We start from the raw sequence: 25043 nt of genomic DNA on the forward strand, positions 1-25043 counted from the left end.
CTGCATGTGAATAATAAAGGCAACAGTAGTATACCGCTGTTCAAACTCATAAATCCATGGACAAAAAACAAAATCGGGGTAACAAACTAAAACTGAGGGAAACGCATTAAATATAAGAGGAGAACAACGACACAACACTACAATGTAAACCTTGCCATTGGTTCTCAAGAAAATCGAATACAATTCAGATATTAGAACTTCATTCAATTCTGGTCTAATTATAAGTTGGCGTGTATGCAATCATTCCTATAATAATTTGCAGTAATGAAAAAGATAAAATGTTTCTATTGAGAAATTTCAAGAGCATGCATCACTCTCATGGTAACTATGCCATGTTGTGAACCACTTTCTAACTAAATACTAAGCCTATTTCCTCCCTTGGGGAAAGAAGCTACAGACTCTTGATGCTGACTGCTCATTAAACAAGTTCAACTCTGCCATATGTTTAAGTGCCACTGGAACCTTGTCAAAGAAATTGTTGTACACTAATACTTTTTTACTCATAGGGAATAGGGATTTTTCCTAGTAAAGACTGGCCTTTGAAAGCCCTTGTTAATGTTCTTCATTTTTATGCCCCGTCTACGATAGTAGTAGGGGCATTATGTTTTCTGGTCTGTGCGTCCGTCCGTCTGTCTGTTCGTCCGTCCGTCTGTCTGTTCGTCCGTCCGTCTGTTCGTTCGTCCGTCCGTCTGTCCCGCTTCAGGTTAAAGTTTTTGGTCAAGGTAGTTTTTGATGAAGTTGAAGTCCAATCAACTTGAAACTTAGTATACATGTGCCCTATGATATGATCTTTCTAATGTAAATGCCAAATTAGAGTTTTGACCCCAATTTTACGGTTCACTGAACATAGAAAATGATAGTGCAAATTTCAGGTTAAAGGTTTTTGGCTTCAGGTTAAAGTTTTTGGTCAAGGTAGTTTTTGATGAAGTTGAAGTCCAATCAACTTGAAACTTAGTATACATGTGCCCTATGATATGATCTTTCTAATTTAAATGCCAAATTAGAGTTTTGACCCCAATTTTACGGTTCACTGAACATAGAAAATGATAGTGCAAATTTCAGGTTAAAGTTTTTGGTCAAGGTAGTTTTTGATAAAGTAGAAGTCCAATCAACTTGAAACTTAGTATACATGTTCCCTTTGATAAGATCATTCTAATTTTAATGCCAAATTAGAGAATTTATTCCAATTTCACAGTCCTTTAAACATAGAAAATGATAGTGTGAGTGGGGCATCCGTGTACTGTGGACACATTCTTGTTAGCTCAATTTTACAAAAATCTTCTCCTCTGAAACTACTCGGTCAAATTTTTAGCTCACTGAGCTTTTCCCATCACTTGGTGTCCGGCGTCCGTCGTCATCCTGCGTCGTTAAATTTTACAAAAATCTTCTCCTCTGAAACTACTCGGTCAATTAAAGCAAACTTGGCCACATTATCATTGGGGTATTTAGTTTAAAAAATGTACTGTGGATTCATTTTTATTCGTGGTATACCAATTTTCGTGGGTTTCGTGGGTCACAGCGAACCACGAATTTAAGAATTCAACGAAGAATAATCCCGATAAATGTTTATGGAGTCGGATGTTTATTTCCGGTTATCATGGTTATGTTATGCAGTTCTAGTATAGTGTTGAATAGCGATAAACATTGTAACGTAACACGTGTTTTTTATTGAAAGAAGATACAAGTATTTTAATCAAATCAATAATAAATATATCGAATATCAGTAATAATTTACTTTTAAAACTGTTCATGGAAAATAACTGCAAGTTGTTAATTACTGTGTCATAGTTAAGTTTACTAGTGTTTGAAAATCAATAGGATTAAATACGGGGATATTGCCCCTAGGTAATATTGTTTATGACAGGAACATTTATTTTCACACCTTTTACTTATATGACTGTTTATTATATCGTGATTAGGGAAATGAGCTTTCAATTATAAAGTTTTGATTGTCCTATATAATTCCGACAAGCATTTATAAATTGTAAAACAAACAAATAATTAGTTGTCTTTGTCCATTATTGTAATTTTCAATGAACACTTTAACCTAAAATGACCAAGCGAGGGTTTTGACAGTTCAAAACTTTTTCAATGAATTCCTTTTTTTTTTGTTTGTTTTATTATTGATCAAACCAATGAGGTTATATGATCTCTTAAATCAAAAAGAAATCCACGAATTACGTATCTTATTTTATTTTTTTTGTAATCAGCGATCCACGAATTTACGTATACCACGAAACGTCTTTTTTTCTCTATCCACGAAAATTGATACCCACGAAAATAAATGAATCCACAGTATCCGGTGACCCGGCCAACTAACCAAGATCGCCGCCACGTCTAAAAATAGAACAGGGGTAAAATGCAGTTTTTGGCTTATTACTCAAAAACCAAAGCATTTAGAGCTAATCTGACATAGAGTAAAATTGTTTATCAGGTCAAGATCTATCTGCCCTGAAATTTTCAGATGAATCGGACAACCTGTTGTTGGGTTGCTGCCACTGAATTGGTAATTTTAAGGAAATTTTGCTGTTTTTGGTTATTATCTAGAACATTATTATATATAGAGATAAACTGTAAACAGCAATAATGTTCAGCAAAGTAAGATTTACAAATAAGTCCAGTGACCGAAAAGGTCAGTTGACCCCTTTAGGAGTTATTGCCCTTTATAGTCAATTTTTAACCCATGTTTCATAAATCTTAGTAATCTTTTACAAAAATCTTCTTCTCTGAAACTACTCCGCCAAATTAAACCAAACTTGGCCACAATCATCATTGGGGTATCTAGTTTAAAAATTGTGTCCGGTGACACGACCAACTAACCAAGATGGCCGCCACGTCTAAAAATAGAACATAGGGGTAAAATGCAGTTTTTGGCTTATTACTCAAAAACCAAAGCATTTAGAGCAAAGCTGACAGGGGTAAAATTGTTTATCAGGTCAAGATCTATCTGCCCTGAAATTTTCAGATGAATCGGACAACCTGTTGTTGGGTTGCTGCACTGAATTGGTAATTTTAAGGAAATTTTGCTGTTTTTGGTTATTATCTTAAACATTATTATAGATAGAGATAAACTGTAAACAGCAATAATGTTCAGCAAAGTAAGATTTACAAATAAGTCAACATGACCGAAAAGGTCAGTTGACCCCTTTAGGAGTAATGGCCCTTTATAGTCAATTTTTAACCCATGTTTCGTAAATCTTAGAAATCTTTTACAAAAATCTTCTTCTCTGAAACTACTCCGCCAAATTAAACCAAAGTTGGCCACAATCATTATTGGGGTATCTAGTTTAAAAATTGTGTCGATGACACGACCAACTAACCAAGATGGCCGCCACGTCTAAAAATAGAACATAGGGGTAAAATGCAGTTTTTGGCTTATTACTCAAAAACCAAAGCATTTAGAGCAAATCTGACACGGTGTGAAATTGTTTATCAGTTCAAGATCTATCTGCCCTGAAAGAATCGGACAACCTGTTGTTGGGTTGCTGCCCCTGAATTGGTAATTTTAAGGAAATTTTGCTGTTTTTGGTTATTATCTAGAACATTATTATAGATAGAGATAAACTGTAAACAGCAATAATGTTCAGCAAAGTAAGATTTACAAATAAGTCAACAAGACCGAAACGGTCAGTTGACCCCTTTAGGAGTTATTGCCCTTTATAGTCAATTTTTAACCCATGTTTCGTAAATCTTAGTTATCTTTTACAAAAATCTTCTTCTCTGAAACTACTGGGCCAAATTAATTCAAACTTGGCCACAATCATCTTTGGGGTATCTAGTTTAAAAAATGTGTCCGGTGACTCGGCCTACCAACCAAGATGGCTGCCACGTCTAAAAATAGAACATAGGGGTAAAATGCAGTTTTTGGGTTATAACTCAAAAACCAAAGCATTTAGAGCAAATCTGACATGGTGTAAATTGTTAATCTATCTGCCCTGAAATTTTCAGATAAATCGGACAACCGGTTGTGGGTTGCTGCCCCTAAATTAGTAATTTTAAGGGAATTTAACTGTTTTGGGTTATTATCTTGAATATTATTATAGATAAAGATAAACTTTAAACAGCAATTATGTACAGTAAAGTAAGATTTACAAATAAGTCAACATGACTGAAATGGTCAATTGACCCCCTAAGGAGTTATTGTCCTTTATAGTCAATTTTTAACAATTTTTATAAAATTTGTAAATTTTTACTAACATTTTCCACTGAAACTACTGGGCAAAGTTCATTATAGATAGAGATAACTGTAAGGAGCAAGAATGTTCAGTAAAGTAAGACGTACAAACACATCACCATCACCAAAACACAATTTTGTCATGAATCCATCTGCTTCCTTTGTTTTCTGTTGTTATTTTATCATAAAAAAATATGTAATAAGATAGAAAAAGAAGATTGTCTTTATGGTTACTGCACAAATGCCACTAATTTCATGAAAAGCTAAATGACTGACATGTCACATAAATAAAGCTTTCAATGCTGTTCTTCATCTTGATATTTGTATGAACATTTTCAACAAAGAACTATCACCTTACAGCAAAATCTATATTACCCTAACCATTAAGTAAAATGGTCTTTTTTTAAATACTTTGACTTCTGTTACTGTAAATTCAGCAAGTATTGCATGTGTTTGTCAATTGTGCTTGATTCCCATTGGAAAATTAAATTTTTCAATTAAGTGATGCTAAATATGAATACTGCTAATGCTGCTAAATTCCAAATGCAAGGTTTATTTTTGTGCAAAACCTACCCCTCAGCATTTTCAATATTGATCAAACATCCCAAAAATTTATGAATTTATAGTACCTTTTGGAACCATCATTTCTGATTTTATAATATAAAAATATGTGATATGATTGCGAATGAGACAACTATGTACGTATATAGATATAGGAAGATGTGGTATGAGTGCCAATGAGACAACTTTCCATCCAAATAACAATTTATAAAAGTAAACCATTATAGGTCAATGCACGGCCTTCAACATGGAGCTTTGGCTCACACCGAACAACAAGCTATAAAGGGCCCCAAAATTACTAGTGTAAAACCATTCAAACAGGAAAACCAACGGTGTTGGTTTAATCTATATAAAAAAAATGAGAAACGAGAAAAGAGAAACACGTATAAATTACATAAACAAACGACTACTACTGTACAGCAGCGGGATTAAACGTTTTAATTGTAACAAATGTATGTATGTTTTTTTTTTTTAAAGTATGCAATCAGCTTAAGAAATGATGCTATTTTGACATAAAGAAGGGCATTTTATTGTTGATGTTTATATTTTTTTTAGGAATTGAAAGAGTATTTGCGAGATTTGGATTCTCAGAAAAATGATCTGATATCTCACATGAAAACAAAACGCAATGAACTCAATAAACTAAAGGAAGCTGTTGAAACTGAGGACGAAGTGTTACAAAAACTTGTTAGTTCTGTGAATAAACATAAAACGGAATTAAAACATACATATGAAATGCAACGGCTGGAAAATGGTGAATTAGATAGTCTGAAAACACAGCACGCACAGAAGTTAGCTGAATTGGAAAGAACGCAAAGAGAATTGACAGAGGTAATTTATTTTACATTTATCTAAAGTAGGAGTTTCATAAGTCTTAAGATTGTCAAACAGCTTTATTAGTGTGACTTAAAATTGGAACAGAAATATGGTTAAAAGAAATTTAAATGAGGATTAAGATTGAGCTGAATTGTGCCTCTGTCAAATGTAGTCTTTTTTTTTTTGCATCAAATTGTTATTATTGCAGGCTAGTACTCATATAGTAACATAGAAATGGAAAACATGGTAACATAAAAGCATGTATTGATTTTGCCCCTCCCCCATGAAAGATAAAAATGTTCAAGAAACAACATCACATTCACGGGGGGGTCTCAACATGGGATTTTGGGTACAGGTGTGCAGCTGGGATTTTAAAAACACCCCCCATTCATATATTGAATAATTGTGAAATCCCTACCTATACATATATTTCACAGCGAAATCATAACCCATTCATATATTTATGACCCATTGATATATCACAATCAGTCAATTACTACCTATTGATATATTTCCTCGGTAAAATTGCACCCCATTGATATATTTGACGGATCAAAAAAGGGACCCATTCCAGCGGCACATATGTATATACCTTTATATAGGAAGAGACCCCCCCCCCCCCCCCCCCCCGTGATCACATTATTATAGGAACAACCTTAAAAGAAAACAATTCTTTTGTTTGCATTCTTAAGAGATCCTAGATGGTTAGATTTGACATTTTTGCCATATTTAATCAAATTGTTCCTGACAAGTAAAACATTAAAACTCAACAGTGACAAAACATCTAAGAGGAGAAGGACTTCTCATATCCCTCATTAACAAATGAATTATAATGAAATTTAAAGAGACCAACACTGGTACTGAACAGTCATGTTTTTGTAACAAGTCACTCTATGTCACTACAATAAGACTGACAATGGTACTCACAGGGGATAAACAAGACTGACAATGGTACTCACAGGGGATAAACAAGACTGACAATGGTACTCACAGGGGATAAAAGCCTTATTAAACTTTACACCATGTCACCCACAATAAGAAATTAGGCCTAAATTCACTGTGAGGTACCAGTTTCAAAGTACAAGTCTAAATGATTAGGAAACTGGTACCTCACAGTGAAAAATTATCCAAAATGAGAAACCCTTGTCTTTGAGGTAAGCATCTGATTTGATTCATGATCATTGTAGGAAAAGTCTGAGTTAGAACAATTGAATGCAGAAACAAGTAGAAAATCAGCCGAGGTTGAGAGATTACGACAGACACTAGACCGTGACAGACAGGAAGTGGAAAGATTAACGCTGGAGAAACAGTCATTAGAAGACAGGGTAGCAGCTATGAATAGGGAGAGAGATTTATTAGATGATTCATGTAAAGATATGGATAATAAAATGATTATGATGAAAAGGTATTTACTTCATTCATTATTTTATATAAAATATATTTTTTGGAGCACGTTATTGAACAATTTTTTGTTGTTGCAAGTATCTCTTTTTAAGATAGATAAAGAGCTTCAAAACAATAAAACATTGGCTATGAGGCTGCAACATAGATTTTTCCCCCCTTATTTTTCTTGTGCATCATAATAATACTGCATTAATTTTTTCTTGACCAATATAAATAAGATATGGTATGAGTGCCAATGAAACAACTCTCCATCCCATGCATAATTTATATACATGTACTCATGTAGTGATAGTGGTTGATTTTCAGGAAAACTGCAAATATATATAATGATTCCAAAAATTATTTTAGATGTAATATGGAACATAGTTATAATTATATTTGCTTAAAAAATAGTTTTATAAAACTTTGATAGTAAAATTTTAACGTAAATTCTATTTATATTATAGTAATTTTTCAGTTTTAAGGTTTAATAAATCATATAATTACATTAAAATCTGGTTTGTAGAAATCATCAGGCATTGGAAGAAAAGATAGAAGTATCCAGCAGACGGTCAGAAAAATTAGAAATAGAACTGAGACAGAGAGAAAAAGAAATGGATGAAGCTAATCATCAGAGAACAGCATTACAGAAAGAGGTTCAACAATTAAAACTGGCATGTAAAGGTAAGAGATTATATGATGTTGTGTTCAAAATTATTTTTTTTAAATACCGGTATCTAACCCAGATGCCAAGAATTACCTTTCAGTAACAGATATGTTTTGGAAATCCAATTTTGTGCATACATTCTGTACAAGATTTTTTCTGGAAATTTCTTTATGAACTATTGGACTGAGAACTCACATTTCTTACATCCTTTCTATTTACTGCTTTTCCATAAGTTGAATTTTCAAAATTTTATGTCTTTATACAAAAGTTTGCAGTAAAGTTATTTTCATATGAATATGTCTGTTTTGATGGAAAATGTTCAACAGAGGTCTAAAGTTCAAATCAAATAAAGATGAAAGATCAGGTTTTTTTGCACTAACTTTTAAATATTCTAGCAAACAGTCATTGTATAAACAGGTGTTCTATTGACAGCAGCTTAGTTTTATCAAGGCTTTCATTCTTAGTTTTTATTTATGCTCTTCTTCAGAATGCAGAAGTGAAGTAAAGTCATTAAAAGAAAATATTCGAGATTCAGATGACAGATATGAAAGTTTACAAACAGTGAGTACATTATGACTAACAAACTCTGCTTCAGAAGTCTATACAAGCATACACAAAATGTCTACTTTGTTGAGATTCATTGTATTCCTGTACCAAAGAAATCCTGGTAAATTGATATTCCACAAATTATACTGAATTTATTATAGTAAATTATACTGAATTCATTATAGTAAATTATACTGAATTCATTATAGTGAATTTCCTTCATGGTGGATATAGATAATTGAGGAAGAATTAATCTTACAGTTCCCTGCAATATCTTTAACTGATGAATGTTTAAAAGTGTCATTATTTATCTGAATTCCCTGTATCAGTTAATGTTCTAATTTATGCTTGATATATTCATTTTAGGATTTAAAAGATACTTATATGAAGAGAGATGAAGCGAAATTGGAATATGAAAGGTTAAATGAAGGAATACGTCAAAGTCGCCTGGCTCATGATGACTATTTACGACAAGAAAAATCAAAACAACTAGAGTTACAGGACTTGTTAAAGAATGTCAATAACAAACAACTGGAGTATCAAGAAACAAAAATGGTTGGTTTAGTTTGATATATAAATACAAAAAGATGTGAGGTAGAGGTTAATGAAAGAACAGCCCCAAATTCAATTAAACAAGAAACAACATCATGGTTCTTATGATAGACCAGTGTTACATGCATTTTGATTGAATTCCACAAATAATGACATAAAGTTGTGCACACAATCACAGGTATTGCTTGACCTTTTAGAATGTATTTAACATTATTTTTTATCAGTTGCATTAGAATTGAGATATCAGTGTTATGTATGAAGATTTGCAACCTTTAAATTCTCAACTGATGTCTGCAAATATTCAATTATAAAAATTTTATCTCCAAAATAGCAAGTATGTTTTAGAGCTATTCCAAAAAAGTTCCAAATGTAAGGGGAAGGTTGGAGAGTTAGTAGGCCCCATATTATGTATTAGTCTGCATTCTTTTATGTTTTATTAAATTCTTTATCAAATGATTAAAGATTTGTTGCAAGCATTTCCTTAACGAAATGTGTGTAATTTTATTTAGTGATTTCAATGAAGAAAACAAATCCATTATGTGTTATAGATTTAGCTCTCTGCAAATTCATTAAATTATATTTCATGATCACATGTTCCATTTATTAAAACTTGATGTTATAATATTTCATAACAGGCACTGAATAAAGTAAGAAAAGATGTTGAACGTGAAGAAAAGAAGTTAAACCATGTAAGTATGGCTTCTCGCTTTATTTTATTTCAAAGCTTAAGTTTTATTTCTTTATGAAAAATGATAATGGTGTGTTCTGACTCTATGCTTTAGTAGAAATAATTAAATGGGAAAATTAAAATTAATAGAACTATGACTATCTTCCAATTTATTTCTTTGAAAGTATGGTAAAGGTTTTTTTTATAAATATATTAGAAAAAAATTAAAAATTATATATTCATAGTGAGGTTAAAACTAATGTTATTAATATAGAAATTTGGTTTAAGGAAATCAAGTGTAATTTTTAAATGTAAAAAGGATATTTTCATGTGAAGACAGTATATTTTAAATACAGATTTCTTGTGTCTTTGGAAAAAGCATTGTTCAATGCCAAATGATGTTAATGAAAAAATATGATTTTTCAAAGTCAGCAGCGAAATACTACGGAATATGCATGAAAATTTCCAAATATATACAAATCTCTTTCTAGCATGTTAACATATTGAACTGTGCATATAATATTTTTTTCTAAAATGATGCATTAAAAACAGTAAAATGACATAGAAATTCCTATTTATCTGGGTATTTTAATAATGTCCTTACTCTACCATTTTGATTACTATTTACACAAAAAAATCTGGTAAATTTTGAATCAAAATTAATGGGATAATGTGGATTATTTTTTTTGTGGGTACCAATTTTGGTTGATTAAGGAAAAAAATAATTGTGAATACGTGTATCTGAAATTCGGGGACAATAATAGTAAAATTGAAATTTCTTCAAATTTGCTAAACTGTTCAAACCCAAGTTCTTCGTTTAAACAATTAATGCATCATTTCCATAGCTGTTTTCTATAGTATCTCTTCACTGCTTTTCACTTACAGTTGGTCAGTAATGCTAACATCGAATTGGATCACATACGATCAGATTTACATACCAAACAAATTGAGTTGGATGATGCCACATCTACAATGAATAATCTGAAGGTAAATTATCTCCCTTGAAACAGATGAAAGGAGTTACCTCCCATGGTGCTAAGAACAGAAAGCACTTGTGATAGTTTAATGAATTCCAAATGAAGTAATAACATAAAATTTCATATTTACCAAGGAGGAACATGTCAGTTTTATTGTAAATTTCCTACAGTTCTGACAGTAAGACAAAACTTGATTGTCTCCCTTTATAACTGGTTCAAATATTGATAGATAACTCACATCAAGGACTATATTGCACATGAAGATAAAACCTTTTTTTTTTTATTAAATAAAATTAAGTATTTTAAGGTCAAGTTTAGTATTAAATGGGCTATATCACAAATTTTGGTAATATTTTGCATACAACTTTGGCTTGTTCACTAATAACTGAAAATCAAATTCCTTAATGCATTTATCTCTTTTATTTTCGGAAATATTACTGATTGAATTTTGTGTTCAGAATTTTAAACCTATTAATTAAGCTGAAGTTTTTCAAAGATTTGCAGTGAGATTTCAACAAAATCAATGGCCCATGCATCCTAACCCTATTTTTCCTTTATAGCTAAGTGTGTTCTATTACCCTGTTTCATTGTATAAGCTTGACTACTCTTCTTGTGATATGCATGAGTTTTATTTGTTTAAAGCATTTACTTACTGTAAATTCAGTAATTATTGCGATGTTTTTTTTATTAGAAAAACGCAACAGGGTTATAATTGCAATAATTTAAACTCGCATTTTTTTTTATATGAATTCAAACAGGATTTTTCTCAATAACGCAAAAATTAAAATCGCATTTTAGTCTAAAATGACAAAATCGCAATAGTTTCTGAATTTTCAGTAAATTCATCAGTTGATTTTAAATAATTGTAGAAAGAGTCCAAGGCTTTACAAATGAATGAAGAGAAATTCATTGAAATGGAAAAGATAATGAAAGACCTTGGTAAGATATCTTTTTCTATCTATCACATAATTTATCGTGTAGATTCACGCTGCTGAGAGTTACAATATTTCTCAACTCAAAACAGTTCATTTTATTTTCAAGATGGAAGTGTTATGAAAAAAAAAAAGGAAAAATTATCAACATGACAAGATGTTTGTATCTACCAAAGATTTCAGATAAATCAAACTACTTGTTTTTGGAGTTTTCTCCTCTAAAATACTAATATTTCCAATTTTTCACAGGTTATTGGCTATTTTTTTTTAAACTATATGAACTTGGTTAAAAGTGTAAATGGCAAAACAATAAATAGCATAAAATTTGAAAGTTTCAGAAAATCTGACAAATATCTGTTTTGGAGTTGTTGTCCCATGTCGATTTTTACTTTTTTGGGTAACATTTTTGGCTCATTATCTCCAAAACTATAGGAGCTGAGTTAAACATAATCAGCAACTCAAATAATAAGTATGTACATATAAAGGGCCTCTTTAGCAGACTGGCACTTTTTAACAGATGAGCGATGCTCTACCAGGGTGTGCCTCTTGTATCGGTTGTTATCCAATTGAGAAATTACTTACATATACTTTTATTTTTATATCACAGAATGTTAATAAAGTCGTGACCTGTAAAAAGAGGTACTCCTGAAAAACTTTTCTTAATACTTTGAATATTTCACTTTTTTTAAACAATGAATTCAATTTTTTTCAACAGAAAGAGAAATACTGAGCAGGAACGAAGAAAAGAATGAATTATCCAAAGCTTTGTCAAGGTCATATGAGGAACTTCAGAAACACAGAACCAATTCTACCCAGGTAAATAAACCCTTCTCAATTTCATAGTTTAGTTTGTAAGTTAAAAATCAGCTGCATGGTATTGATACAATTTTAGATTATGAAATTATTGGCAGCATGAACATACAGCAAACATTGACATGTCCACCGAAATTATTTTTTATTTAAAAAAAGGACTAACCTTTTAAGTTGTGAATATGTCACATGTAAAGACTTGATTGTTGTTGATATAGTATTAGAGTTAACATGTTGAAAAATGATTATTCAAAATAATTATGATTTGTTTTTTTAGTTTTTGTCAAGAATTTATTCATAATTTGATGGTTTGGATCAGCATAATTGGACTAATAGTACTTGAACCCATCATTGTTATTAGTTTGTCCTTAACTTTTCATGTCTGTCCTACAGGCGGTCTTATCTGGACTAGATGTTCTGTTGATTTATTCATTTTAATAAATATGATTCAGGTGTGTGACACCGTTTTCTTTGTTCCATTATTTCATTTTGGCTTCCAGCTTTCCCTTGATTCACTACTTTATTTTGGTTTCATACCTAATGTATAGGAGAGATTATTATTTTTGTAATTTTTTGTTGTTGTTTCATTATTCTGCATGATGTTAAAGCATAGTAGCTTAATTGGAATGCGGCATTTTTCACATTTTGTTTGCAGACATGATTTCTTGTAGATTTAATTTTGCTTTTGCTAGAACTTACAATTTCAGTTATTTTTTTTACAGCATCTATCATTTCTTTATTAACAAATATCTCTTTCTCAAATACCAATAGGAGAACGAAAAAAATACCCGTGAACGTCTGAATTTAGAGAACAAAATTCATGATCTGAAAAATCAGCTGGAAGCAGCCAATCAGGTAACTGCAGTAATTTGGTGCAGCACTTTATTATCTAAATTATGTGCCCTGAGGAGCTAATGAGATTTAAAGAATTATTTGCTGCAGCACTTTTTTTAGATGTTGTGCACTGCTTGCATGCTATTTAACCAATGCTTGTTGTCTATTCAGATTTATCCATATTAATAGTATTTGTACTCGGAAGTATTGAAAATAGTTTATTCATTTGCATAGAAATTATGAGAAAGAAACAATGTTAGCTTTAGAATTTATACATTATAGAGATATAATCTTTTACAATACACTGTAAACTTTCCTAAATTTACAGTTACATTTTTAACTATTGATTAGAAAACATTTTAATCCTTCTTATTGAATCTTTGTTGTTGGCTCTCTTTATCTGTATAAATATTTGACACTGAATGTATCATTTGATCATACTTTCTTTTATCTTTGTTAAACTTTATAGACTTGAATTACATTGTTCTGTATGTGTGGATAGGGGGGAAAGGGACGGCTAGTAAGCAGACTTTGGCAAATCTGCAAAATAGAATATCTTTGAACACAAAACATTTCCCCAATCCATGTTAAATTGGTCCCCACAAAATTCACGTTGACCTATTTATTTTTTAATAAAGAATATGAATATGTGGTTGACTTTTTAAGTACAACACCAACCAGGTACTATAGAAACATTAAATTCCAATGAGCCATGCAAAAAAGATGCTCAGAACTTCCTATTTTCTAGTTATATAAACTAGCTCTTACTATAACTTTTTTAAAATAGCTTTTGACCATTGTCAAAATAATCGATGTCTGTTTTGAAAACTTGCAGTTCACATGATTTTAATTTTGTTCTGCCACACTCTATGTGGTTTGTAGTTGAATAAGTAATAAAAGAAGAAATATTTATATTTTTCTAGCTCCTAGTTGGTAATTGCATGTTGAAAAGTTTTGAAAAATGCATAAAAACAAAGGTAGTACTACTGATTGGTTTAATAATCAACTGATAATCCTACTGAAATTTAACATGTTTTAACAGTGAAAAATGGATAAACCAATATTACTTTGTTTAAAAAAAATTAAATCTCATTATTAATAACTTGTTATATTTTTGTTTTAATTTGTGAGTTATCCTGTTCAAAGTAATACTTTTTCTTGCAGAGTAGTAGTTTAATTTCTAGTCACTAATGATTTATTTTACATCCAATATTTATAGTTGCTATCTGCCCATCCAGTTTGATTTGTGGATGTTTTGCCCATATAGATTAATCTTTAGTCATGTTTGTGGATTTTTTCCTATATTGATTTATAATCATTGTTGTATTTGTAGATGTGATGCCCATATCAATTTGTGGATTGTTGCCTCTTTTTGTCATTTGCATGTTCATTTAATCATATTTCTCATGTGGCATTCAATCCTACAGAACACATGAGATTTTAAACCAGTAATCATTAAATAATCAACAATTTCCTTCCCATAATCATGTTTATCGTATTAATAATTTTGTCTATCCATTTACTCATATTATCATGTTTTGACATCATTAATTGAGATGTGTGTCTTTTGCCATGATTTGAGCCTCTTTGCCTAACTATGAGATTGGTAGATTGTGTTTCTAATGTCTTGATTTTAATGCATAGTAATCATGTTTTTACCTGGTTTTGTATGCTAAAAGTAGTTTGTATGATTTGTTGTTGGTAATATCTTTTATTGCTACTTTCCAGTGATTTTTTATCTGTATATTGTTGTTACTCATATTTCATTAGAAAGATATATGCCATTGTTACATGCACTTCCAGTATTCCTTGTTTTTCATAAACGTTTACATAACTTACCAGTTGTAAAACCTATACAAACTATACGAACTTCATAAACTATGCCATAAATCATACCATATTTTCAAGACTAAGTTAAGTATTCATATTTCATATAAAAAAAAAGAACTGTATATTGTGGAGAATGATTTGGGGTTTGTCTTGGCTGCAATGAAAGATAAGTTGAAAGTATATCATATGTCTTGTTTCTTGTTTTCTTGAAATCATTGGTTAGTATTTCAGACTTTGCAATGAATATATCAAGCAGAAAAAACATGCATCATTAGGTACATTTAAAAATTCTTAGTTTTCATTTTCTTGTAAATTATGTAAATGTTGCATCATGAATAAATACTACGTATATCCTATATATATATATATATATATCTTTCCCTACCATTTAAAAACCACATGTCAAGTTAGACAAAGACTAAATGTGTGCTGCCAAAAACATAAATGTTAAAATACAGTCCTGTAGAATTATACAAACAAGCTATATATTCTACATTTCCTGCAACCAGAAATACTCAAATAGAGGTATACAACACATGGAGCTTAACCCTTTCCTCCATGGAATTTTTTTTTTTACATACTTGATTCGCATAGGATTTTTTCAATGAAAGATAATCATCAGGTTTAAAGTATAAATGCATTGCGAAAACAAATTTTTCATCAATGAAATTCCAGTCAGATGTTCTCATGAATATCCTTTTTATATATGATACATTTTTTTTAAAGTCTGATGAAGTTTTATCCAAGGGTAGTTAAAATACCATCAAAAGGTTTTGAAGGTCAACTTTTCCTGAATGAATTTTAGCCTTAAATCTAGTACTATTTACCTACTTTTGACAGAAAATTTAGTCATAAAAAAATTTATTATTCAAAATATATAAGAAGAGATGAGTTGTACTCGGTTAAGCTGATGCATTTACCAGGTATGTCTGATCTCATTTAGAGTCTGTACCAATGTATTTTTCAGATCAGATTTTAGTTGGAGAAAGACTTGCACAATTGATGGAACAATATACATATGAAATATAATTTACTTCTGATATCTAATTATTCTAGCTATACATACTACTGAGTAAATGAAATAAAAAAAGTGAAAATATAATATCTTACTAATGTTGATGAATATTTACTTTTTTCATTTTCAATAGGAAAGGAAAACTATGTCAAAGAGAGCAAATTCACAAGTAACAGAACTGCAGTCCTTAGCTGAAGAGCATTTTAACAGAGCTAACCGACTTGATGGAGAATTGAGTCGAATAAGAAAAGACAGGAAAGATATAAAACGACAGGTAGTATTTCCGCATGTTTAAAACATGGTTTGTGTAACAGTCTCTTCCTGTAACATTAGTCTAATGTTTCTAAAATAATTTAGTAGATTTAAAATTGAGTGAAGTACGTTCTTTAACATGTTTTTCTTTTACTTTTATGTTCTTGTTTCTCTGGTAACACAAGGCATGTTAAAAAAACCTGAAATAGAAGTAGTTTATTTTGGCTTCATAGCTTTAAGCACAAACTGACTTATTTCTAAAGGCATTTTGACCAAAATGATGATATTTTCAACCAAAATAGCGACTCTTGAAATGGGAAAAATTATTTTAATTGATAAATAACTTTTACTTTTATATTTGCAATTACATCATGATCTTAGAATTATTTTTTTGAAGCACCTGTCTAAAAGGATATTTTATTTTATTGCTCCACCTGCTACTTTGCTTATAGGCAGCATAAGTTTTTATTTCTATTAGGCATGAATTTCTCTCAATTCCTTAGTTGATTGATGCATGTGAGCAACCCAGACTTCAAAATCTATCATCTCAACATTTCTTGCTATAGCTTAACTTGGAGTCCATACATTTTGAAATGTTGCCATTGATATTGAACTTGAAATATCAAATTTTATCCCAATGAGTCAGACCATTCCATAAAAGGATTTATGATAATGATAGAATATTGTAGTTTTTGTCATGTGCTCACTATTACTAACTTAATCTCTGAACAACCTTAAAACAAAATATTAGTTTAATACACAAATAACTTAATTGTCAATTCTGAAATAATATCTATTGGTTTAATGGAATCTTTTAACAAATGTTTTGTATGCATCCTTTGTAATATGTAGACAAAGCCTGTCACACATTATTCATAGTAGCTGTTATAACATTTTATTTTGAATTGTTTATGGTATTAGAAGCTTTATTTTTGTTTTATTTATTTATTTTTTCTTTTCTTAGATTTTCATAAATTTTTCTGCTTAGTTTTATTGAACATTGAGGTATCAATTTATCAGTAGAACACAGTGTCATTTTATGTAGTAGTATTTAGACTCAAAGATTTTGATTTAACTTAAGATTTGATGTTTGTAATTTTAGAAAAAAATCTGTACTGCTTACAACTTACATTTTTTGAGAGAAAAATTTAATTACAAAATTTACCAATTTATAAAACCAAAACAATTCATAACAAAAAATGAATCATGTGTGAAAATGATGAAATACATAATTATGGAGGATGCATGCTCTCTACCCTGTGTTACAGTTACTAACCCAGAATGAAATAAGACAAAAAGAACAAGAGCTTGAAGATAAACTCAGGCATCTACAGAAATTACAAACTGTAAGTAAACAAAGTGATGGGGTTGTGATGGCAGGGTTGTTATGGTAGTGTGATGGCAGGGTTGTAATGGTAGTGTGATGGCAGGTGAATTAGTAATTATGATTTTGTGTGCGGAGTGGGTTTAGTGATTGAGTCAACAGTGTGCTGATGGCAGATTTTTTGGGGGCTGCAAGTTGGCTGTATGAATCTCATTCACTGTGGTTTTGGGGAGAAATATGTAACAGCTTTTATTTATTTTTAAAGAAAATCAGGCTTTTAAAGTATTTTGACTAAATTTGTGGAATTTCCCACTAATATTGGATAATTCTGAGTGATTAATTTTAAATGCCTATCTTATATATTCATATGTATTTATTAAAGGTTCAGATATAGGGTATTTATCTAGCCTACCCCCTTTCTAATATATATATGTCACTGATCAGCAAACATCAAAATAGGTTATTCCTTGCCTTTATTGCTTTTCTTTGTAATCCAACTTACCAGTTTGAAATTTTGATCCTTTGATGACTATTCCTGTCCTCTGTTTCTAAAATTCAAATGTTTTGAAAAAGTCTAATTAACATTTCTTGTAGTGTAGTGTAAGTTGATTTTCATTCATTCCATAATTAAACTTAATCATACAAGACTCATACATTTAAGATTCGATTAGACTATGATATGGTAAACCATGTGTTTTTTAAGTGTGGTCTAAATTAAATGAAAATAAATTTTGAGTGTCCAAAGCACTTTTCTTGATTTAAAACTTCTGACTCTTTATGTAGTTATTTTCTTATTAATCATTAAGCTCATAACATCAGTTTAATAAAATAGCTGACTGCAATATTTCATTTTGTTTTGCTAGATAGATCATTTGAATGTTTATATTTACTGCACATGTTTTTACTATGAATTTAGTATGTTTTGCTTGTAGTGAATTTACGCAATGCATGATCTAAAATGCATGCTTTTCTTAGCTAAAGCTTTATAGTTTTGCATTTATCCAGGCTCTTCATTCTCCACGGTCAAATGGCTTTGCAGACAACACAGATGATAGTAACAAACAAAAAGAAGACAAAGATGACCTAGATATTCATCTTGAGAATTTGAAACAGAATTTTCCACAGGTGGCGGCCATTATATTACATATCAATATCACTTACAATTCTAGAATCACTTTCAATTATACTAACTAAGGTCAAATATTTGAATACAAATTTTTTAAAGAGACAATTTTAATTATAGTATTCAAATTGAATGCATATTGTCTTCTTATATTCCTCAATTTAATTCTGTAAATTCATATGATATGAGTATTAAGAATAAAAAAAATGAAGTCCTATAATTAATGGTTCCCAATATCACTTTATTATATTTCACCTCAATGTGTGCATTTACAAAAAAAAGCAAAAGAGACTTGTGTTATTCTGTCATTTATGAGATTTATCAATACATAACTAAACTGACTTATTCTAGTTCTAATAACAAAATCAACTGATTTCAGATAGGCGTTAACTAATTTTTAAATATGTGCAATAACAATGTTGTATAATTTATGATTACTGAACAATTTTCTCACTACCAATTTTCCATGAATCCCCTGTTACACCAAAAACCATATGCAATTTGCTCAATTAACAGCAGGTTTTAAGCAAATTTAATACTGAACAAATATAAGAAATGCACAACCATTGTTATATTTTCTTTAAATTTAAGAAAATTAAAGCTTGTTGTTGCTTCCCATAAAGAAAGGATGAATTTCTAAAGGATTTATATTTTTGTTCTAGAAAAAAATTCATCCAACACACACGTCTGTGAAATCTATGGTGACTGTTAAAATGAAGTTTTCTCTTTAATGCTCCGGTTAATTTGAGTTCGCACTTAAATCTACATTGACATTGAAACTGTGGTGCCTTTTTGTGCTGCTTATTATAGAAAAAAATATAAGAAGCAAAATTCATAAGCTTTGCAAAATAGATTCTACATAGTGGAGTGACAAAGTCGATGAATTTTCAACTTTAATGGACCACCTTACCTGCAGGCTAAATTATACATTTTTGGATAGAGAAATGATTAAAGTTTAATGTTTGCCTGGTCGTAGAATCGAAATATGGTGCATTTTTTTTAATTTGGGGTTAAAGTGCAGTGGTCGATTTTTTCACCGAAGTACATTTATTTCACACGGGGTTATAAACAATCAAAAAAATAATATCACATTTGCTTTAATAAACAAAATTTAATTCTTAAATGAAGCAATAAACTGTAACAATTCACTATCCAAAAAAAAATAATAAAAAAGATAAAAAAAATGGCGATTTTAAAGAAAATTCAGATCAGCAACAATATTTACACACAAGATAAACATGTTTGACACCTTTAATTGGTATTTTTTTCTTCACATATACATTTTACGATGTATTTCTGATTTATACGTTTTTTCAAATTAAAGGAGAGTAAATTATGCTTTTGGTATGGTATATGCCATTTGTCAGTGGCAAATATTTCACCAAAGGTATGTGAATGAGATCGAAACAATTAATTCCAATGCGTCATTGTTATGTGTACTCCAATAAAAATATTTATTGTACGGATAGAAAAACATACTTTCCCTTATTGCAGGACAGCTATGCATACATGAAACCCATAAAACAAATAAAAAGTGGTCAGTCATAAAGGGCAGTTGCAAATGCAAAACAAAACATACACAAAAACAAAGAACCAAACAAAATACACAGGTTCAAATAATCGCATAGTCGAAGTTATATTAACCACAAAGAAACCAACTGTAATCATTTTGTTAAAAATATTGTCATGAATATATACAGCTTTACATGATTCACTCAGACGCCATTTTCATCGTCAGCTTCTTCACTAATTTGCATGTGAGTAAGATAGATTTTACAACTCTCAGAACCTTCACACGAACAAATAGTTGTACAACCTAGATTTTGCTGGTTGCAGACACAATTTTTATCGCAAGCCTTTTTACCCTTGCATGTGCAAATAAGGTCTTGAAGGAAATGTGCTGACATAGGTCCTTCAAACAAAATCGGTAGTAAACCATTTTTACCCTCTTGACAACCAGAATTTTTGGGCTGTCTGGTTGCTGGTTTTGCAATGTGTGAATGCATCCAAACTTGCGTCTGTAGCATTGCACGAAGATGTGTTGTAAAAAGGACGCCTCACATGGGGGTAATCTAACAAGATTCATATCTTTTATTGTAGCAAATTTCACCCTTAACTTGTTCAGGTCTTCATGTAAATCACTGAATTTCCTCTTCGGATCGTATAACAAAGCAACAAATTTGCGTCCATCATGAATGGCGGATTCCTGATCTCCCGTTGAAAAACCTATCTGAAGGGATTGGAAATTGTCTGCACTTTTCTGCAAAAGTTTGTGCATAGACTTCTTTCCGAGACCAAAAAAAGAAGAAGTCGTATCGCATCCTGTGAGGGCATGTGTGGCTGGCAGTAAATTATAGATTGAGGGTTCAAGTGAGCGACATATATCGTAAACAGGTAGAAAACGCCTTCCATCTTTCAAATTTGATACTGACCCAGTTTGGAACCACATCTCCTCTGTATTTTCAAGTTTAGGAAAATAGTGGACACAGAGCACTAACACATCAGTGTCAGATGACTTTATAATAATACGACCTTTTCTATCATTCGAAAAAATATTGGCATCTGCATAAACCGAATGAAGAATCATTCGTGTATCTGCTTCTTCTTGTGTGCTGTATAAGTCAGTACAATTTGACAGGCCATCACAAGAAAATCTCTTGACAACTTCTGGGTTTTCAAAAACACCCGCGAGAAACAATTCGGTACGTCCCTCTTAGAAGACTGTTCAAAATACCGTTCGCAATACTCACCAAGTAATCTGATAAGTGACTGTTTAATTTCTGGATTGCAAAGGAACTTTTTCCAGTCCGGAATTGCTCTTCCTTCAATAACCTGATAAACCTTTTGAGCTCCAAATGACAAGGTTCGACGCAATCTTTCCGCTACTTTGATTGAATGTTTTACATCGTAGCGATCAAAAACATCGACCACTGTTCCAGCATTTAAAAAACACGTAGGAAGCATTGTTACATAGTTTCGTAGCAGATCACCAAATGTGTTGCATTTCTTGACATCCATACATTGAATAATTCCCATACCATCACGTATCAAAACTGTATTTGCTGTGTCATAACTTGGAAGGTTGAAGGAAGAGCAGATTTCCTCTTCAAGTAGGTGAATTATATCTGATTTGCAACACTTACGCATGGTACCATCATCGTGGAAAAGTGCTGAAGGTATTGAACCAATAGGATATGCCAAGATCTTGTCTACTGTAACATCTTCTCGAACATTAGCCAGGGCTAAAGCGCGACGAAATATCACCTCTGGGTTTATATGGGCTTTCACAAAGTCACCTGTTTTACATTTGAGTTTTGAAGTCTTAGTCATATCCTCAAATGTCTTCAGTGGAGACCTTGAAATAGGACTGTAGAAAACACGGTTTTCACCTTCATTAAAGCACCCTTAGACAAAAGACTTGACCATTTGGTTGCCACGTTCAAGAGATTTTAGAAGAAAATGTTTGAATGCACATAACTAACCAAATCAGACACATTTTGTTCGTCGCGATTCATTGCTGTTGGTTTGTTTTCTTCGTGCTCACCTTCTGTGTCGGTCGATAATCCAGATCTTGCTCTCATTTCAGCACTGAAATGCGCAAGAATATGACTTGTAAGCATCCATCGAAGTAATGCTGGTTTTTTTCTTGTCAATCCTACAATGCCGCCACAACCTTTGGAATCTTTAATGATAGTTTTTTCTGTGGCCATGTCACTCCAGATACCATTAAAGGTTCCAGGCTTTTGTCGGACTGCAAACTCACCTGACAAAAAGGAGAACTTAACCGTTTGTGGTAAATTCAACATATCCAAAACGTAGGCTGGAGTCCACCTAGCATAGTTTGTCCGGTTAGTTATGAAGAAGTATGGCAACATTGCAGATACTGATTTCAAATGTAAAAGCCACAAACCATCCCGTTCAGCTCTTATATTCTGTAACAATATTTCAACTGCACGAAGAAACATATCCCAAAATGCAAAGGTTGGTGATATACTACAATAATGTGTTCTGAATTCTTCAAACAAAGGTAAAATATGTTCTTCAAAAACATTGAAGAACTCGTCAATATCTTCAGTGCTTTGTGGTGTGCTGGGGACAGCAAATGAGTTATGACAGTCAAGGAACACCTTTCACACATTTGGTTGAATCGTTTTCATACGGTTTTCATCTCTACACCAATTAAAAAATGCCTTAAACAAAAGAACCATAAGAGCCTCATAGGCCAATGTTAATCCTCGAACACCACGATTAAACCGTTTACCAACAAGCATTTGATCAACTGTATTTGAAGCATAAATTCCAGAGTCTACAAGTAAGTCAGAGAGCCCAGCTGATGCCCATAACTTACCAACTGTTGCTATAAAACAGGAAAGCCCGTGAAACCCACCGAGTCTTATTATATGGGAGTGAAAAACATCCGGCATATACCATTTCACCTGTTGGGCGACAGCATATAATTGCTGATCAAAAGTTTGTACAGCGTATTGTTGACCAGCACGATTTGACATATCTAAACATATCTAAACATTGTTTCATGGTGGTATATACTGTTGCCATGTTGCTAGGTTTGGCGTCAATGACCGGAGCATAGCCTACAAACGTAAATTCATATTTTGATTCAGATAATCTTTTGTAGAAATGGGACAATTTGTTCATTACTTTCTACAGAAATAGGAATAGGATCAATGCTGCGTCTCGACAGTATTCGAAGGAATACCCAAGACATGTCAGCAACATCTAGTCTTGAATCAATAAAGCTCGACACAATCTTGTCATAAGCATCTGCATATCGTGGGGGGCCATAGCGTTCTTTTGGCTTGTCGATAGCAATGTTTATAAATTTCTAAAAATATAGATATACTCATCCGAATGAGCTGAAGTTGGTCTCATAAGTTTAGAAAATGAAGGTTTATTACTTTTCACATAAACAACTTTGTAATGTATCGATAAATTATGAATTACAAGTTTTGTAACCTCTCCGTTCAAATAAAAAAAGAGTATGCATTTTTCAAAGGGGATAAAAAAGTTAAAAATAAGGTTCAATAGAACAAATTTTCATTTTATATTATACATGTGTAGTTACTCTCTTAATAAAATCCAAAATTAAGAGTTTGTGGATTATAAAAAATGAAATCATGTTAAAAAATGTTTTTGGAATGCATTTCAAGTTAAAATCGAAAATTCGTTTTCTTTTCACTCTCAAAAAAAATTGCACCGTACGAAATGTCTACGACCGGGCAAAAAAGTTAGATTAATGTATTAGCTTTGCAAAAATATAATTTTCAGCCTGCAGGTATGCCGGTCCATTAAACTCGTAAAATAAGCACCTTTTTCGTGATTTGTCACTCCACTAACAGTTTTAAACCTTGAAAAAGATATTACCATTAGTAGACATTTAACATTATAGATTATACAGATTTATATTATAAGTATATTTAAAACTTCTCATTTACCCATAGCTTTACTTACCCTATGCTAATAAAAACATTGAGAGTTAAGAAATAAGTTTATCAGTTTCATCTGTTCATGTTGAAGAACATAGTAAAATGATATAAGTATTAGATTTGGCTCTTTTTATTTAGCACCACTGATAAATCTTACGAAGATGAAAAGCACATTTGACCAAATTATAAGCCTGGTATCTTAGATGAGTATTGACATATTATTAGTAAGGAACTTTATTGTTTTAGGTCATTTCTGAAAATAAAGAGAATATTCAAACAGATCTAAGAGGAAAACTAACTGAAGAACAAGATTATTTAAGGGTATGTATCATTTTTGATAATTTTAGCTACAATGTATTACATAAAATTGAGAATGGAAATAGGGAATGTGTCAAAGAAACAACAACTGGACCAAACAGCAGAAAACATCTGAAGGCCACCAATGGTTCTTCTTGTTTTGCTAACACGTTGCTTTCAATATAATGGAATTCAATGAGACTGTCGTACAATTGAGAGGTTTGGTTAGCTATAAAACCAGGTTTAATCCACCGTTTTTCTTCATAAGGAAATGCCAGTACAGAGTCAGTAATATGACGTTTGTTTTCCATTCGTTTAAGGTGTTTGAGCTTTTGATTTTGTCATTTGATAAAAGACTTTGTTATGAATTTGTCTTGAAAACAGTAGTTTTGTTATTTTACCATTTTTAAACATCTGTCAATTATTTGGTCTTTTCCATGGTTTCTGTATTAAATTTAAGTAATAAGTAATGGTTTTTGCTATGTTGACAATTGTATTTAAAATTTCGTTATTTAACAAATAGTATTTATTTTTGCAGTATCAGCTTCAGCAGCAAATGAAACGACATGCCGATGCCATGGAAACAGCTAGGTTACAGTCAGAAGGAACGATAGAAAGTCTGAGAGACAAACTTAATACTTTACAAGAGGTTTTAGTAAATACAGGTGACTCTTCAGATGACCAACGACGATCTACTAGAACAAGGACAAGGTCATCATCACCAGGCAAATCTGTACTAGATACAGCAATGATACTTGTAAGTCTCACTAAATTTGAAAAATGTCAACTGTCATCTAACATTTATTCAATGTTTTTGAAAATTTCTGTTTCTAAGCTAT

General features: G+C 31.4%; 1 protein-coding gene across 1 annotated transcript in view; it reads left to right on the top strand.

Moving 5' to 3' along the window:
• Positions 1–25043, top strand: part of LOC143061982 (uncharacterized) — a 31421-nt gene that overhangs the window by 1077 nt on the left and 5301 nt on the right. The window contains exons 3-18 of the mRNA XM_076233837.1: positions 5291–5566; positions 6739–6956; positions 7461–7618; positions 8089–8162; positions 8514–8702; positions 9335–9388; positions 10252–10353; positions 11213–11282; positions 11991–12091; positions 12857–12940; positions 13843–13896; positions 15898–16038; positions 17285–17362; positions 18346–18465; positions 24154–24228; positions 24743–24961. Of these exons, the coding sequence (XP_076089952.1) occupies positions 5291–5566; positions 6739–6956; positions 7461–7618; positions 8089–8162; positions 8514–8702; positions 9335–9388; positions 10252–10353; positions 11213–11282; positions 11991–12091; positions 12857–12940; positions 13843–13896; positions 15898–16038; positions 17285–17362; positions 18346–18465; positions 24154–24228; positions 24743–24961 (2013 nt within the window). The remainder of the gene's footprint in view (positions 1–5290; positions 5567–6738; positions 6957–7460; positions 7619–8088; positions 8163–8513; positions 8703–9334; positions 9389–10251; positions 10354–11212; positions 11283–11990; positions 12092–12856; positions 12941–13842; positions 13897–15897; positions 16039–17284; positions 17363–18345; positions 18466–24153; positions 24229–24742; positions 24962–25043) is intronic.

The sequence above is a fragment of the Mytilus galloprovincialis genome, chromosome 2 (genome assembly GCF_965363235.1).
Source record: "Mytilus galloprovincialis chromosome 2, xbMytGall1.hap1.1, whole genome shotgun sequence".
Lineage (NCBI taxonomy): Eukaryota > Metazoa > Mollusca > Bivalvia > Mytilida > Mytilidae > Mytilus > Mytilus galloprovincialis.